Source organism: Coturnix japonica, chromosome 2 (assembly GCF_001577835.2).
Source record: "Coturnix japonica isolate 7356 chromosome 2, Coturnix japonica 2.1, whole genome shotgun sequence".
Lineage (NCBI taxonomy): Eukaryota > Metazoa > Chordata > Aves > Galliformes > Phasianidae > Coturnix > Coturnix japonica.
The window spans coordinates 99,436,544-99,455,208 of NC_029517.1; the positions used below are offsets into that span (position 1 = coordinate 99,436,544).

Below are 18,665 nucleotides of genomic sequence, written 5' to 3' on the forward strand. Positions count from 1 at the left end.
ATCCTGCCATAGCTGAGGTTCTTAGAAGAGAAAATCCTTTCTTAGTATTTAAATGCAACAAAGCTGTAGATAATAGCTGTTACTTAGAGATTTAACTTTAGAGGTGAACGTTCACCTACAAAATTTGAGATTCAGTGTTTAAAGAAAAAATAAACCAGCAAAGATACTGCAATAAGTAATTCAGTGCAGTAATAATTAATCCAGTGTAGGGTGAGTTTGTATGGAGGTGAGGAGTACACAGAGATGTTTAATCTGAATTTTAATCTGAATTAGAAAAAAGAAAGACATCGCATTTGTATTGAACCCGAAACACCATCTGCCCAGACTAATGAAGTCTAAAAGGCACTAAAGAAGCATGCCAAATCAATTAGTATTACATTTGTGTTGTCCAAAAATAATACCATTAACTTAAACTGTACTTAAATGGCATTTTTCTGGAGTTCAGAAGATTAACAGGTAAAACTTAAGAGCACTAACATAACAACACTAGGGAAACTATCAAAACCAAAAATGAATCTGGATTGCTCAATTTACAAACAGTTAAGCAAAAAGAGAAGTCATAAGCATGTTGAATTCCTTTCCTATGCCATATCCTAACTCTAGACAATAGCATAATGCAAATTCAGAATGTACAAGTGTTACATAGCAAAAAACGAACAAACAAAAAAAAAACCATAAATTACATATAGGAAAAGAACACATCCTTCTCAAGGGAGGAAGAGCAATGAAGAATCAGCTTTACCTGCTGTTCTGCAGTTAAAGATGTTCTAATGTTCTGCATTTCTTCATTCTTTCTTCTTTCTTGTTCTTCAAGCTGCTCTAAGAATTTCATTTTTTCTTCCTGAAGCTTTTCCTGAAGCTCAGCAACCAAGCTTGATTCAGCAGATGATTCAGTGGGAGGACTTGAAAGAAAATGTTTAAACTTTAAATTCATAGCATATACAAGTTCCAGAATATATGATAAAGGTAAACATGCAAGTCAGAATTCAGTTTTGAGACTTTTTTTTCAGAAATATTTAGAGATTACTGTATTTGAATTAAGTCATTCCTAGTCTTCAATTTTATTTTTAAACACAGGCATCTCACCAAATTCTTGTTCTTGGGCATTCTGTTTGCTAGTGTCCATTAGTGTGTCTATACTGTTAAATACTGCTTGAGGGAGAAGACATGTTTTTACTATTCAAACAGACAGAATGCAAAGCAGAAAAACAAGAAACAATGACAGATCAACTCCCTGAAGACTTCTACTGTGTCAAAATGTAATGCCTCCAGAACTCTTACAAAAGTAAGCAATTCAGCAATAAGGAATCCAGATGTAAAGGAACACCGTGGGTTGCAGAATCTAGAGAACATCAGTAATGATCAGAAAGAAAAGCAGTAACTGTCACTCAAGCAGGAAGAACAAGAGCCGTAAGTGTCTTTGAAACAGATGATCTACAATGGATAAAATATTTTCTAATCATTGATTTCAAAGCACTACCTACCCTCTTCTGTGGTCTGGCATGAGTTATTATGAAGCATCACTTTATAAAGTACCGGGACAGACAAATCCCTTCATTAAGCAACTTTTGTTAAAACCTACACTATTTTAAATTTTCATTCTTCTCTTTTGTATTGGATTGAACCACAATTTATTTATAAATAAATTCTAGCTGTAAGAGTGTGTGTGTGTGCATGTCAAAGTTTCTCTTTATGGTGAAGCTTCACTACTAATTGTAGTCTTATGGAACTGGCAGGAAAATACCAAGACTGGAAGACACCAACTTCCAACTTAGTTTACAAAGCAGACAGGAGTCCTACCATACTCTTTCTTTTTTTTTTGTTCCTGTTGTTTTCAAATATTATACATCAAATTAAACAAACTGCTAAATGACAATCATTATAAAAATTGCATTGTTGAATTAATCTCCATTAATCCCAGTGAGCACAGTACACACTACGTATGTAAGATGACGTGGGAGTTACAAATGCCTTGTAGCTCTACCACCTCTTCTAATTCTTGATACCTTCCAGGCACTTCATAACCAAAACACGCATCTTCATATACTGGTAGTGCACGGGTAACATTTAAGTTCAAAACTGAAACTCTCGATACCAGCAAAATATTCAGGTCAAATTTAACAACTTAAGTCATCACCAGTGCCTTCTGGAGTGTTAACGTAATTGTGACCTTGCAGAAAAGGACATTTATGTGACAAGAAAAAGTTTCTTTCTAACATTACAAATTAACTCCTAATCAACAATTCAGTGAGGACAACAAGTCAACTGGAGTTACTGACATAGCTTAAGGTTTTAGGAACTGAAAAATAAAACCAAACAGCTAGACAGTGACTTTGAAATATTAAGACAGATTCACATAACATATGCCCTCTGGAGATGAAACACATCCTATAAAAAAAAAAAAAAAACCACACAAAAAAACCCAACAAACATAACAGCAGATAAAAGGCATGAAGTGAAACCTTCGGAGGCAATACATATTTTAACATTACACATCAAAAATAAAAGCTGCTTGACAAAACTCAAAACTACGAATGCTTCATCAGACTGAAGCAGACAACATTTCTTTGAAATACATTGGTATCGGTAATATCCAGTTTGTATAGAAATACACAGAGCTCCGCTCAGTTGTTGAAATTTAAATGGAGGTAGTGGTTTTGTTGTTGCTGTGTGTTTTTTGGTGTTTTAAGTCTGATGACGTAGCTGCATCTCTTTCCTACTGAGTCACATTTTTAACCTTCTACATGCACTAATACAAATAAAAGGTTTGAATACAGCATTTGATGCTTTCCCTTCCTCGTTCCACCATATTTTACTAAATTTAGAGAATACTTTAAGAAAGGTCTTAACTGTAACTCAATCATTGAATCTTAATTCAAAAAGTGTACCACTATTTTGACCTTTCCTGTATAGAGATACATAAAATGTCAACATTGATATAACATCAATGACAGATATGTTAGCAAACCTAAATCCTGAGGTAACAGGGATGAACCGGAACTGAAGTGGATGCTTATATTTTTCTTTGCACCACAGAAGTGAATTGTGTGTACACAGGATTCTTTTTATAGCCCCTCCTTCCGTTCAACTTAGGAAAAAAAGCCACCATTACACGGACATTTAAAAGTCAAATGGTAACTTAAATTTGTGATCATGTTCTGCACTTTCTTCTTATACCCATTCTATCACTCTTCTTCAAATACTTGATATATCAAATACCTAGAACAAAAAACCTCAGGTATTGTACTAACAAGATTTAACCTTGGAATTCTGAGACAATCCAAGAATATTAATGACAAATCTAAGCATTTCAAACTACAGTATTGCTTCTAAGACACTGCCATGGAGAAAAATTCTAATATTTCCATTACACAATATCACTATCTACTCCATTGACAGCATTATGAACTAACAGGTAGACTAAAAACAGGAAAGTAAGGAGGCATAACTTAGCTTTCATGGGAAGGAATTCTTCTCCCCAAGTTGGAAGAATATTGCAGAAATTAACAATGAAAAACAGTCATGCTACGATGTTCTTTAAAATGATGCTGCCCAAGTGTGTTTCACTATGAAGCTCACACTGAAGACCCTGAAATATGTAACTATGGAAGTTAAAGTCAGCTGCAGTCCAAGTGGACTGCCCTCAGCTGTTCATATATTCTCACGCAGTTTTTCATGGCAGCATCAGCAACTCCATATACATATAGTTAAACAGTATAAGAACGTTATCAACCTAAAAGTCAGGCACCACATGGTCTCACAGTCCTAGAGCCAGAGCAAAGGATGGAACAGGAAAAGATCAAAAACTGAATTCCAGGAGATTGCAATAATATTCCTTCAGCACAGCATTCGAAAACTAAAATATAAAACCTTAGTTGTTGTCTGAAAATAATACTTAAGACATTTGACAAACTTTGTGACTAACTGCACACACAGGAGTATCACTACCTACAAAATGAAAGTAACTTGAATAAAGAAACAGATAAACACTATTACAAATACAAAGAAGTTAATCTGGTGTATTTATGATGCAATATGCAGTAATTACTTTAGAATACTAAGATAACACAGCAACTCAATCCTTACAGTACCTCTGATTTACTTGCATCTCAAGTTGTTGTATTTTTTCCAAAAGCCCCTTTTCAGCAGCTTCCTTTTGTAATTCAAATTCTTTACAAGCAGTTTGTACTGCATCTTCTTTCTCAGAATTGAGCTTCTGAATGAGCAACTGCTTGTCTTGTTCTTGGTTAGATACTAACAGATCTTTCTCTTCCTTAAGCCTATGGATAATAGCTTCATATTTTTCCTGCTGCTCACAGAGTGCCATTTTTTCTGTTTTTTCCTTTTCTAGGGCACTCTTTTCCAACTCTAACTTACACTGCAGTTCCGTTATTTGATCTGAAAGTCTTTTTTCTGCTTCAGAGGTTTTTTGATGCAGAACCGTTATTTTGTTTAGTTCAGTCCTAAGCAAATTTGATTCTTCTTCATATCTGTCTACTAGCTCAGAAATGCATTGATCTTTCTCAATTGTCATCAAAGTTCTTAGTTCTGATAATCCCACTTGATATTCATCACTGCTAACTTGTATCTTACTGTTTAATTTCTCTATCTCTTTTTTTAAGCTTTCAGTTTCCTTATCAATCTGAGATTTTAAGGTCTCTTGTTGCTGGTTTCGGCTTTCTTCCAAGAGAAGCTTCATTTCATCAGTTTCTGCTTCTTTCAGGGCAAGTTCAACTTCTAATTTGCACCTCAAATCAGACAGATCTGAAACTTTGAGTTTTAACTCTTCTACCTGTTGTTGTTTCTCTTGCACAACTGCTGCATGAGATTCCTGCATTTGTTCAAGTCTATGCTGGTTCTCAGTTTTTAATTTATCTAAACTGTCCTTGTGCTCAGCAAGCACCTTCTCAAATTCCTGTAAATGCCTGGCCTGAAGGTTGCTTTCCAGTTCTTTTAAATGGCTTTGTTCTAAACTCTGGAGTTCTGCCCTCAGGAGTTGTAGTTTTTCATCGTTTTCTACGTGGAGTTTTTTCAAGTCTTCGAGTACAATCTCACGTGACTGTCTCAGTTTCTTAATTTCAGTATTTTGTGTCTCCATTTGGCATTCCAACTCATGTAGCTTCTGATCTTTTTCATTCTGAAGGGAAACTACAGCTTCTTTTTCATTTTTCACCATTGCAAATTCATCGTTCTTATTCTGAAGTACTTCCTCAAGGCCTAACAAGTCACCTTTTAACTTTACAATCTTTTTTTTGCTTTCCTCATCGTCCTCCAGTAATTTATTAATTTTGGTTTCATATTCACTTTTCAAAGACTGCAGTTCTTTTTGATGTTTATCTTTTAGTGTTTTTTCAAGTGAAAGTTTTACCTTTTCAATAGTATTTACTATTTCTAATGAAGTGCATTTCAAAGAATTAGAAAAGTCACACTGTTCTTTTTGTACAAGTGTTCTAAAGTGGCAAAGATCTTCTTTTATACCTCTTAAATGTACTTTTGAATCTTGAGCAATAACCTTACACTTCTCCACACAAACACTGCGAGAAGCGTTTTCTACTGAAACGTCCTTTACGCAAGAACTTGTGTCTTGCATACGTCTACTGTCTATTGCATTGATAACTGAAGAATAAAGAGATTCCACCATCATTTCAGGACTCTGTGGATCACTTATAACATTAGGAGAGACTGGATTTTCTTCTATTACAAATTCATTTACTGCTGACATAAAGTCAGATTCCGGACTTTCTGCTAACGAATCCAAGTCCAATGATCCTTGCTTCAGAGCTTGCTCCAGGTTTGGGTGGGCAATAGTTTCAAAATCAAATGTATGAGCATCGATGCTGTCTGGTGACAATTCCTCTAGTGGAGCAGGGGGACACACAGGAGGACATAGGGGACCCTGAAGACTGAGTGACGGAGGAGTTCTTGAAGAGGTAGCAATTGTGGTTCCTGTTGTACTTTCCATCCTTGGTGTAGTAGCAGATTGTGGTGATGTTTGACTATTGGAGGCCTGTAAGTTGAAAAATGCAAAACAAATATTTAAGGTGATAGGTAAAAGTGCTGGCAAAAATTCAACTAAAAATAGCAGAAATTGCAAATTTGCTGAAAACTACTGGAAAACTGCTCACATACCTAGCTATCAAATGTCCATTTGTATATAAAAATCCTACAATAATCCCATACAATTGTATTTGAAAGAACTCAAACATAAGTTTGGATGATAACAAAAAAAACCCAAAAAAACAACCTGATGTAATTAGTCAGAAATAGACATTCTTTCTTTGCAACCTCTTAAATTTGTTTTTCCTAATAATTTTGTCAGTTGAATTATTTTTTGCTAAAACAGCTTTATATAACAGGGTAAATTCAGTCACTCATACTGAATTTAAATTAAGAAGGTTTAGCAAAAACTTTAGTATAACAAAATTGTTGCCTTCTAACATGGTTATCTAAAGTATTTAATGAGAATATGTCTGCTTCTGAGATCAATGAGTAAAAAGAATGTAAAAGAAGGTTAACACAACAAAGGGTACATTCTGGTTAAATGTAACATTCTCACTTTTCAGAACTGATGACATCAGACTTTGAGTAGATTCTTCTATGTCGCCTCCAACACTATCAATTTCTGTCATTTTGCCTAGAGACACTGGAACATCTGATTCTGGAGCTCCAGATCATTCAGTCTTCAAGTGAATGACTGTGGTTTAGAATAACTATCCACAATCATTTGTGAGCAGCAGCAGTTTGTAATTTAGCAAAAAGGTTATATAACTTATTTATTTTTAAACCTTCATGATGCTATTCCCAAGTAAAACTGACCGACCCCAGTGGTTTTGATATTTAAAAGGCTAGAAACCTACCTCATGCCTATTTTCCAGTTCGTTGGTATTAGATAACGTTTAATCAGCATTATTTAATACTTTAAGAACTGTGAAGCAAGATTTCAAGCTCTACATACACTACTGAGAAGTCTAAGTTAATGTACAGTCTTTAAAAACAAATCTTAGTAATTCCACAGACATACTAAAAGTGTTTCAGAACATTTCAGAAGTGTAAATGCTTTTTCTATACTGTTATTGAACAAATACTTTAAGTGAATTTGGTTGATGCTTGATTTATAGATACAACCGTTGTAAACTATACAATCACCAAGGAAGCCAAAAAGTAATATCCAGCCTCTGTAGCCATAAAGGATGTACTTCTCATATAACAGCACGGATGGCAAAGCAGTTCTCCTCAAGAAAGTTACAATGAAATACATACAGTTAGTTAAAATACTTTAGGAGAACATACGTGAAGTGCAGGACAGAAAAACAGGAGCAGGACCATCAGGATTGCAAATCAAAGGAGACGTTAAGATTTTAGAGTGGATAAGTTTTGTAAAAGATCTTAAGTGCACTGCTAGTAACAGTATAGCCCAACTATACTCATCCATTCTTCCTTGAAGAACTTATTTGATCTTACTGGTCTGAGAATGAGACCATAGGAGATGTTGACAAAGATTCATGAGAAAATTTACAATACATGATTCACATGAAGCGTTCAGTCGCAAATAATGGACATCATTCAGAATGGCACTGTCTTCCAAAAAGTCAACACTTCCTCCAGCTCCAGTAATAATAATCTTGCTCGTGTCTTTTCCAAAGAACATGTGCTGTCTCTCATGCTGTTTTTAGTCATCACAAATGAATACAAGTCATAAGAGACAAAAAAAAAAAACAACTTAAAGAGCAATGTTCCTTCTGTTAATGGCATTATTAGTCCATATTTCAACACCTGCTTTTTAGCTACAGAAATTTAGAGAAGAACACGTTGAAAGATCGGGTATATGATGATAAATGCCTGGACTCAAATTATATGCTTTAAACAACAAGCATTTAATATTGATAAACCAGAGATTCAACTGTAATAAAAGCTAACAACACAGATGTCAGTAAACACACACACACACAAAAAAAAACCAAACACTTCAGGGAGTGAATATTCTAAGGCTCTACATACAAAGCAAAGATGGCATCAATTCTAGTGTGGCCTTTCAGGATTACAAAGAAGGTAGAGAGTAGCTATACAGCACGAGGAGTAAAATAAACCACAACTCTTCGCTGTGTGGAGCAATACTCTGTAGGGAGCTTATTTTCCTCACAATTAGTGGTTGTAAAAAACTCCATGCTCTGCAATGGCTGTTGTGAGTTGGATCTCTAGTTGCATTACTAGATTACAATCTCACAAAGAATAAAACCTCACATTTTGAGGAACTGAAACTAGATGAAAGACTCGTCAACTGTTGCCTATTTCCCCTGAGAACCTGATGTCTACCCTGTGGTCTATTTGCAGCCTATAGGCAGCAATCAACATACATGTCATACACTGTTATTCCCATGATAATGAAGGAAAAGGAGTTTAGAGCAAGTAAAAAAAACTAGGAAGCAGAGAGAGTGGCAGAACTAATTTTTAAGTTCTGCAGCACTGATGGGTTACATACATTGTCCTGGTTACATTACTAGGTAGACTCATGGACAAGGAATTGGGCAGTTCTTTTAAGGATTACAAACAGTGCTGAATTCTGAACTCAACTAGAACAAGCTGTAGATTCATAATCTCATTTGAAAAGCCAGCTTCTCTTACAAGAGCAACTTTTAATACCACAGGATTGCAGATGTTAATTACCTGCTACTCACAAAGACAACACCTTAATCATCTTACCTCATTCCTACAGGCACCATCACTTTCTCCTAGATACCTTTAACCTAATCGCTGATCCGATTAAACTCTGTATCACAAAAATGAAAGGGCACAGCAATCTCTTTGGTGCGAAGCCATTAAACAGAATAAGAAGAAAGCACTAATAATGCATTTCAAAATAGGAACAAATCATTTAAAACATTGTTCATTTTTGTTTACTCAGTTGTGATACTAAAGGAAGCTCATCAGACAAAGATGCATTTCATCACTAGCATTCCATGAACTTAAAAGTGGTCATAAGATTTAAGGAGATAAAAAACACACATTACTAATATCCCCAAAACAACATTACCGTTTCTTCACCTGGCTGCAATCACAGCTTTTATCGCCTGCCTAAAGCAAATGCATGAAGACCATCCTCCTGCATCAGCAAAAGCTAAACTCCTCTCCAAATCAGACAGCAAAACTGCTATATTAACAACAAGCATGGGAAAAAACTACTGTAGTCCAACTTGATGAACCAGGCTTCTACTGCCACGTGTTTTGAATAGAAGGCTGGGGTCACAGAACCACAGAATGACTTGGATTGGAAGTCTCCTTAAAAATCAACTAGTTCCTATCCCCAGTGGTCTAATGGGCCTCCCTTGGCAAATACCATGGGCTACACAGGCAAAACTCAGTGTCCACAGAGTCATTGGCAAGCTAGGAAGATTTCACATTTCACAGCTTGTAGGAGCGTGAAGGTGAAGTCACTTTCAGGCCGATTATTAAATGTTTATTTATTTATTTTGCTAGTTATGTCGTGTAAACTCCCAGCAACGCTAAGGATAAGAAAAGGATACTTCATATGATCTTTCAGTAATTCTAAGCAAAAGCACAAGGATATGTAAAAGCAGTATGCGTACAAATAAATAAAAAAAAGAGACACTTCTAGATTGTTTGTAAATCAAAGCAGCATAGAGAAGAGACCTACTGTCTTTTCTTCAGGTGGTAACAACACCACGGAGAAAGTCATTTCAATAGACCTATTTGCTCCAGTACAAAAAAAGTGTTCAAATGAATCACTGAAATCACAGACAGAAAAAGGCATTTTCAAGATGACATCATGAGTGTCCCAGCTCTGATTGTGCAATACAATTTACTCTAAGGAAAGAGACAATTACCCAAATCTGTCTAGGCATTTGACATTTCTGAGTCAGCCAAGGATCCAAAGTGGTCAAAGCACAGCAAAAGAAATGCATGGAAAGAACAGATTCTCCTGACTTAGCAAACATCTTTTTTTGTGCAGCCATATGCTGATTAAAATGTCTCAGATAAATAAGTCTGAACCAATTTCTAGTCAGATTTTCAGAATATTAGAAATGATTAAGGTGGAATAATTAAGGCAACTTTCCTTTTTCTTGTTCTAATGTTATGTATTTTGAATTAAAGTTACTGTTTTGACTGATTTTACATTTTCCTCACACTGTAAGCTTCAGTGAATAATAAATTCCCTAGGAAATGTGTCACTGAGAAATTTCAGGATGCTTTCAGCTGGGAGTGGACATTTACATATCACAGCATGATCTGTTGGATGAATATGTTCAGAAAACTCACAGCTGCCACCATTCTTAGCCATTTCATTGTCTAATATAGTGAAAAGGCCCTAAAATACTTATTCATAACAGCTGCTCATAAATAAATCAATCTTCATTAAGAAAGAAGAGCTGACATAAGTGACACGCTTTCTTAAACTTCAGATCAAAAAGAAGGCCAAATCTAAAATTCTACATAGAATCATAAGGTTGGAAAGGACGTACAAGATGATCAACTGTTTTCCCATTACCATTGCTACCACAAGCCACTAAAACATATCTTGTAGCTAATCATCCAGATGCCTCTTGAACACTGCCACATACAGAGACTTCACCATCTCCCTGGACAGCCCATAACACTGTCTGACCACTCTCTGAGAGAAAAAGTTTTCCCTTCTATATGATGTAAATCTCCGCTGGCACAACTTGTGGCCATTTCCTCGGGTCCTGTTCGTTGCCTGGGATAAGGGGCTAAACCCTCCTCACCACAACCTCCCTTCAGGAAGTTGCAGAGTGCAATTGAGGTCTCCCCTGAGTCTCCTCCAAATTAAACAATCCCAGCTCCCTCAGCCGCTCGTCATAAGACTTGTGCTCCAGATCCCTTACCAGTTCCATTGCCCTTCTCTGGACACGCTCCAGGGCATCAATGTCTTTCTCGTAGTGAGGAGCCCAAAACTGACACAGTACTTGAGATTCAGCCCCACCAATGCTGAGTACAGGGGGATGATTACCTCTCTGCTCCTGCTGGCCAGGCTATTTCTAATGCGGGTCAGGATGGCATTGGCCTTCTTAGCCACCTGGGCACACTGTCAGCTCACATTCAGCCGAGCATCAAGCAACACCCCCAGGTCTCTTTCCTCTTCACAGTCCACCAGCCACTCTGCCCCAAGCCTATAGCGCTGCATGGGGTTATTGTAGCCAAAGTGCAGGACCTAGCACTTGGCCTTGTTGAACCTCATCTCATTCACCTCAGCCCAGTGATCCAACTTATCTAGATCCCTCTGAAGGGCGTTCCTATCCTCAGGCAGATCCACACTACCTCTAACTTGGTGTCATCTGCAAACTTACTGAGGGTACATTCTACCTTCTAATCTAAGTACTCTGTAACGACATCAAACAAGATCAACCCCAGTACTGACCTCCGGGGACACCACTTGTAACGGGTCACCAGCTGGACTTAACTCCATTAACTACTACCCATTTCAAGCAACTCTCTAGACAGTTCCTTTCTTACCCAAAGAATGAATCAAAGACTTCTAGTAAATCTCACATTCCAGACACAGGGGTAAAAAGGCAGAGGACTTCATGTATCTGCTTTTAACAGAAACTTTCTAATTCAAAATTTCACATACGCATGACATGAGTACAAAATAAAAACAGTAACAGCCAATTCAAAGTATATATTAAATTTAAAAAGGACCATGGCACTGTGAAGCCAATTGCAAGAGATTAGTTCTAGACAACATCAAAATCCATCTGATCATTTATGTTGTAGATTATAACATGGAATCCTGCAAAAAATGCAACTGCTGGAGCAGCACAATCTGAAGCAGTAAACTTTACATAAAATGTTAAAAACTACTTAAGTCCCTAGGACAAGTTACAGTCAGAAGCTAAAAAGATCCCATCTGGTATATAATGAAAGTTAGAAGCAGAATGTGAAGAAGCAACTGAAAGTGACTGACAGGGTATACTTTGTAGGGGAAAGAATCTGCTTGATAGACAAACTAAAAGGAGGAAGAGGGTTTGTTTGTTTGTTTTCTTTTGTTGTTTTAAAGTTATCTGTTCCCACTGTACTCAATGGACTTCCCCAAAAAGCAGGACTGCAACCACAGGAGTAGCTGACACATCAGTTTTCAGATTAATGGCTACAACCAGTCATGGGGTTCCTGAATTCTCCCTTATCTTCCTGGGCCAGAAAGACTTAAGAAGCAGTGAAAACATCTAAAGAAGTAACAAGATTATTTAAACACAAACAACATAGAAAAAATAAATACATTCAGCAAAGAGGCTTATAAAAATGGCATAAAAATATGAACAGAATAATTCCACCAGACTATAATTTATTAGTTTTACAAATTCTGTTGAATACAAGCATCTGATCTGTTGACGGTGTTTAATACCTTTAGACTACTTTCTAAATAGACTTTACTTTTTAGGAAGTAAATTACTACTACAAAGTTGTGTGGTCAACTAACTTAATATCTGGAAAAACAAAGTATCTTCATGAAGCTGTTAGAACAACATTATGGAAATACAGAGCTCCTTTTCAAGAGAATATTCTATTTCCTTAGTTAAGAAAAATAAAAGAACATAATACCTTTTGTTCATTCAGCAGGTCGGTAATGGTTTGTGACATTTCATCCAAACTCTGTGCTGCTTTTACCAGATTATGTAGAGCACGTACATGCTGGTGAAGAGGTTCAAAGTCACAAAGTATCGGAACCCTTAAAAACAATACATGATTAAATCTTATTGTTACATCTAATATTCAAATAATTAAGTTTTTATGTAGATATTCCAGAGAGACAAAGCTTCCCTCTGTATAAAGATTTTGATGCTTTTTTTTTTTTCCCCATTTCAAATATTTAGCATGGAAAACCCATGAAAGTACCTTTTATTTGTGCTTTAAATTAAGAACTTGAGAGATCTTAAGGACCACTTAATGATAAAAAAATAATGGGGAAGTACTGCATCAAGGTTTTTCCTTTCAAAACATAACAGAACAGAACTGATGGTGATTAAATCTCTAACTAAAGCACTTATTATTGCAAATGGCTCAATTACTCTCTCTTCAGTTGGATTCTCTCCAGTCCAGCTCCTACTTTGAAGCAGCAATTAATTTTTTATATTATTCTATTTCATTTAGGTTATGTATCACTGAAAAGACTGAGTAACATGTTGTGATCACATTGCAAATGCCAAAAAGTTACAAGTTTCCTAAACATTTGAAAAAGAAAGATTTATTTCATTTTTCTTGAGAGCTTGTACTTTCAGAATACTTAATTTGTCTGGAACTGCTCTACTGAATTAATGAAACACGAGTTTATTTAGACTAACAATACAGTAAGAGCAGATAATGTTTCACTGTATTTTGCATTCTCTATTCAGAATACATGGCACGTGGAATACTTAAAATCAGAAGCTGAGAAGACTGAAGCACTGAAAGAAAATGGAGGCACATTTTTAATCATGAAGCTCAAGGGATCAGCAGTGACAGAAAAGAATCCCATTGCTCAGCCTCAGATTGCTGGTTTGTCAATTGTTTTCTTTGGGATGTTCAATTAAAACACTGAAGAGACCACTGCTCTTAAGTTTGTTCTGAAGCCTTCATCAAGAAGGCTTCATTTGTTCTCCACCTTCATCAAGATTACCATCATTTGCAAGTCTGAACCCAGAAGCCAAGGCGAATATGACATAATCCCACCTCTATTGCCATCAAGTGGAAAGCTATGTCACTACATCAGCCATGAACAGCTTTATTACTGAATATTTTCTAATAGCAAGACAAAACTGAACTCCGTAGGAAAGCTTCCTAAGAAGGTTATAAAATACTCACAAACCCCAAAATCATGCCAATATCAGAAATACATAAAATGATAGCTTACATTTTATTTTTAGAATTCTTGAGAAGCAAGTCTAACAGTGTAGCAAGAGAAATTAAAATGGTTTATCAACAGAATCGTAATTGATGGCAAATCCACTGTCAAGTAAGTTAAGCTCACTATGCTTACTGTGAACACCAGCAGACATAGTACCAGGAGGATCAGCAGGACTTCAGAGTCAAAAAGAATACCAATAGAACATAAAGATGAACAATGCAGTGAATTTCAACACTGCAGACCAGTTACAGGTTTCAGGCTGATGCTGTTGGTGAACCTAACAAATGACAGCAGAGCATCTCCCTCGGGATTTGTCTTGTTACCCTCTGTGGGATTTTAGCCTTAAAGCTGGAAAATGGAACTACAGCTTGCTATAACAGAAGAATAACCTACACATATAACATTTCATTGTGGTGACGTGGAAAAAGATCCCTACTGACACAGGACCTTACACCAGACTTGTTCTTGCCTATTTCTTGCTTAACTTCACTAACTTGCTTAACGTTTCTCTATCTTATTACTACAGGTTTAAATGCATGAATTTGAAAGCTTATTAATCGTCATAGCAATGCACAACATTCATTAAACCTCAATACACAGTTGTTCAGGTCATTTAAACTTGAGTACATGAAGCATATAAGGAACGTATCTGTGGCATGTCAGCTAAAAGCACCGCCTAAGAATGACATCAGTTTACAAAATATCCCAGTCTCCTCCTTACGTAAAAGATAGGGAGGGAGAGTGAGTCTAAATCAGGGTGAGCAGGACAGAAAGGGAAGCTGCTTCTGTATCTGAGAGAGGTTAAAATGGTGACTTACCTGAGTAATGGCTGAACTTCCGAAGGACAGAAAGACTGCAAAAACTGCAAGTCACTTAATGAGATATCTGGAAGCTCACTGTCAAATCTGCGAGGTTTTCTTGTCTGTATCAAGAAGAAATTTATTTATACATTGTTGAAAATGATAACAAGACAACTAAAGGATTCAAAAGGAGTCTAATTGAAAACAGATAAGTTAAACTATGATTTATTAAAGATTTATTTCTCTTTTTAAACAGGCAGCATCTGGCCACACTCTCACAACCCTAAAGAATAAATATATAAACTCAAATTTATAGTTATTATCTGTAGCACCCTTGGCAACAGCACTTCCTCCCTATCACCAAACTTACTAAAGCTATTAAACAAACCAGTAACGTTAAGGGATAAGAGATGACTCTGAAACTTAACTTATTATTATTATTACACTAACTTATATACAGTTTAATATTAACACAGTCCACTATTTAAAATACAGAAAAATAGACAGCAATATTAGAATATTTTACCTCAACTAACCCATCGGTGAGAAATTAAATAGGCCACACGATTAATTTTATGTCTGCATTATTCAGAAAATTGGATTAAATAAAGAATTATTCCTCCTGGCCTTTGTTTTCTGAGCATTAATACCAAATATATTTCTTTTTAATGCTTAAAAAGGAATACCAAGATGATGCACACTTTCCCACCACAATACAAGTTAGTAAACAACGTTAATGTAGGTCCCCCTTTAAATAGTAAAAAGTACACTGTCTAGCTATCTCATCTGTCAGGACAATGTGACAGGTATACAACACGAATTAAGCCCCATTTAAATTACTAAACTCTGTTCACAAAGAAGAAAGAAACAACAAAAAGATATCAAGTACATACACAAAAGGATGGAGGCCAGGAATCAAGTCCTCTGAATAAGCGATTCCTTAGAAAAGACTTTCCTGGGCAAAGAAAAAATGGTTATTTAAAAGGAATAATAAATGCAACAAACAAAAAATGCCTCAGCAAAAAACAACTGAGCTATTATAGTTCAACAGCTGAACTAAATTTGAAATTATTCCAAATACGCCATTTCTTTAAAAAAAAAATTAAAAAATGCGGTGTCAGCACCTCATACAAAATCCACCATAAAAGCGGAGACTTGAATGGTGGGACGAGTTCTATTTGCTCACCTTTTCAAAAGCCACAGCTCATTTTTCAAAGTTCCTTCTTTGTAACCCTTCTAATCTCCTTTCCAAAACTTTTGATAACCTTTTTCTCAGTTTTCTTATTTAAAGAAAAAACCTCTGGTTTTGGTTCTGCAATTTCACATTTTTATTTATTTTTAAATGAATTACTGAGAATACTACACCACTACCCAAATACTCAGTAATGATTTCAAAAGTGTTTAAAGGAATCATAAAGCTTGCAGAACATCTGCAAGCAGAAATGGCATTCAGGTGTAATAATTTTTTTTTTTTTTTTTTCCTTTCAGGAGCATTAAACTAATGAGAACATTTACAGTATTTCTGATAAAACTATGTGTAAAAACATAATCATACAAATATTTAAACTAAAACATAACGGAAGTATTTTAACTACTTCTGAAGAACAAATGTCTTCAGACAAACGTGTCTAAGCCACAGATCACAGAACAGGAAGTACTTACTGAACAGTTTACCAAAAGATTCTCTTTTTGCCCTTTCAGCTTCATATAAGTGTTTCCCATCATTTATTAAAGCACCTGCCCACTGTGAAAGGGGAAATACATAGTTAGTTGTTAATTTATACACTGACACAAAAGTTTGGAACCTGACAGCTTGATTACTCACCTCCCTGTAGTGTTTTATGAACATTTTTCTCCTCACAACCTCAACGACAGCTAGACAGTACATCTGAGGAACAGTACTGAGAGCCTCTACAACCTTGACTCTCTCTAGGAGTTCTGTCACAAGACGAAGCAATGCTTGAAGTTTCTCTCCATCTTGGTCAGCATGAAGCATTACAAAACAACACCACCTACAAAAGTAGGTTATACTTTAGTAGATCTTCAACAACTTAGTCATCTCTACTGCATTTTTATTTCACTGAAATTAGCAGCATCTTTGGATCAACTGAACGATTACATCATTTTACATAGGACAACAGCAGGCTATCTGTAAGAACCAAGTAATTTAGAATTCACTAATAGTCTTTTCCATTAATTTCTCACATAAGAAAGCCCTGAAAGTACTCCATAATTACCACTTAGTAGCATTTTAGTTAAGGTACTATTTTTGATAAGTAAGCCTGAGCATACATAACTTTATAAGTTATAATGAAACTTTATCCAGAAGAACTTAAATAGAAGCTGCTATGCCCAGAAGAGACTAGTCTTTGCTTCTAAGTCTTAAAAATATTCACAGAAAAGCATTAGTAAGAAAAATTGAATGTGCAGATACTGTCTAAGAGTTAAGACTGAAAGACTGCCATTTACTCACTCATTACAAATAACAGCCACTCTAGCATTCAAATTCCTATACTGAAAATATGAACATTTCTTCCTCGGTCAAAACACAATTTTCAACCAGTTACCAAAATAACTGAAAAACATTTGAACTACTGAAACAGTGATAAAACGGAGAGACTGAAAGGAAACATTACAGTAACTTTTTCCACCAAAGAAGTCACTCCTGTTATCTTTCTTGCAGCAGTGAGTAGCAAGAAAGAAAAAGAAGGCATTACATGAATCCAACAGGCAACAAGTCCTTTCACTAATATTGCTTAATTAATAATTGCTAACACAAAATTACTAAACAAAATTATTAAACTGGGTATGTTCCCTATACATCTGGCATAACACATTAAAATTTGAGCTGTTTAGTAGTTTGAAAAGGTTTAGTAGAGTGAAAAACTTTATTGCTAAGCAGTATATAATACTTACTGGCCGTGTCATACAGCAACAATGTTTTCTTTCAGTTAATATAATTATTTCTCATCAACTGCTAGTAAATGACAAACTAACAGCATGTATTTTGCTTTGATATGATCACAAGCTACTGATGGATGTTTTTCATATACTTGCTACTGCCCTATGAAAACATCAGTGTAATTGTCAGTCAAATGTTAAATAAGACACTGATGGATTCTGAGGCTGATGGCATAAGGAAGGTTTGAGGATACTGCTTCACTCATATGAATGTCATATAAAATCCTAAGAACTTTTTCTCTTAAGATTTTATTTCATACTCAAGAATGATTTGATAAGCAAAAGCAAGTTTCAAAGTTCACCCAACGCCTATTTTCTCCTTCATTTACAAAAAGCTCTTTAGAAAAACTATTACTGAAGATCTCCTTACAAAATTCTTTTAAAAGCCCCAGTGCAAATACAATTTGCAATATCAAGTTGAAAAGTCGTAACTTACTTTAGTCTGACTTGTAGATTATTTGCAAGCTCCTGTTTGGCAGTGGTACATTTCTGTTTAATATCCAACAGCTTTCTATGATTAGTTAACATAATCATCAACTGATTTGCATGACTCAAACACAAATCAGGCAGCACAGAAGGATCTTTCAAGTTCTCAGCTCTCTTTTGATTAGCCAAAAATCCCTGGAGAAGAAAAAACATTTGTTAAAAAAAGCTTTGTGACAACAAAAAGGCATTGAAGTGATCATCATCTCTGTAAGAATGGAAAAGTTTATTAGAACTTCCTGTAAATATTTGGGAGCTAACAGAATCATACATCGCGAAGTCACTGTCCAACTTGCACACCTTTCATACTGCAATCTAATCCAACTGGATCTCATCTAAGATTTTCTTCTCCAAACACTACCATCACAACCTTGTGAGACCTTAACACAAACTGACATCAGTGAAAGACTGTAATTTTAATACCGAAGAAAAAAATACCAATACTAAAGCAATGAACAATCAGTCTGATTTCAACAGCCAACTTAGTAAATTCAAGCATACCAAAGACTTAACACTATAACATGTTCAGTATTACTGTGGGCTAAATAATCTACCTCCTAAACATT

At 35.6% G+C, this 18,665-nt stretch overlaps 1 protein-coding gene across 5 annotated transcripts in view; it reads right to left on the bottom strand.

The window, feature by feature from the left end:
• RB1CC1 (RB1 inducible coiled-coil 1) overlaps window positions 1-18,665 on the bottom strand; it is a 68,463-nt gene that overhangs the window by 12,389 nt on the left and 37,409 nt on the right. For all 5 annotated transcript variants that reach the window (XM_015855607.1, XM_015855604.1, XM_015855606.2 and 2 more), the window contains 8 exons: window positions 18,053-18,237; window positions 16,481-16,667; window positions 16,318-16,399; window positions 15,549-15,610; window positions 14,674-14,777; window positions 12,574-12,700; window positions 4,092-6,007; window positions 743-902 (listed from right to left, as the gene is read on the bottom strand). In XM_015855607.1, coding sequence (XP_015711093.1) covers window positions 743-902; window positions 4,092-6,007; window positions 12,574-12,700; window positions 14,674-14,777; window positions 15,549-15,610; window positions 16,318-16,399; window positions 16,481-16,667; window positions 18,053-18,237 — 2,823 coding nt within the window. The remainder of the gene's footprint in view (window positions 1-742; window positions 903-4,091; window positions 6,008-12,573; window positions 12,701-14,673; window positions 14,778-15,548; window positions 15,611-16,317; window positions 16,400-16,480; window positions 16,668-18,052; window positions 18,238-18,665) is intronic.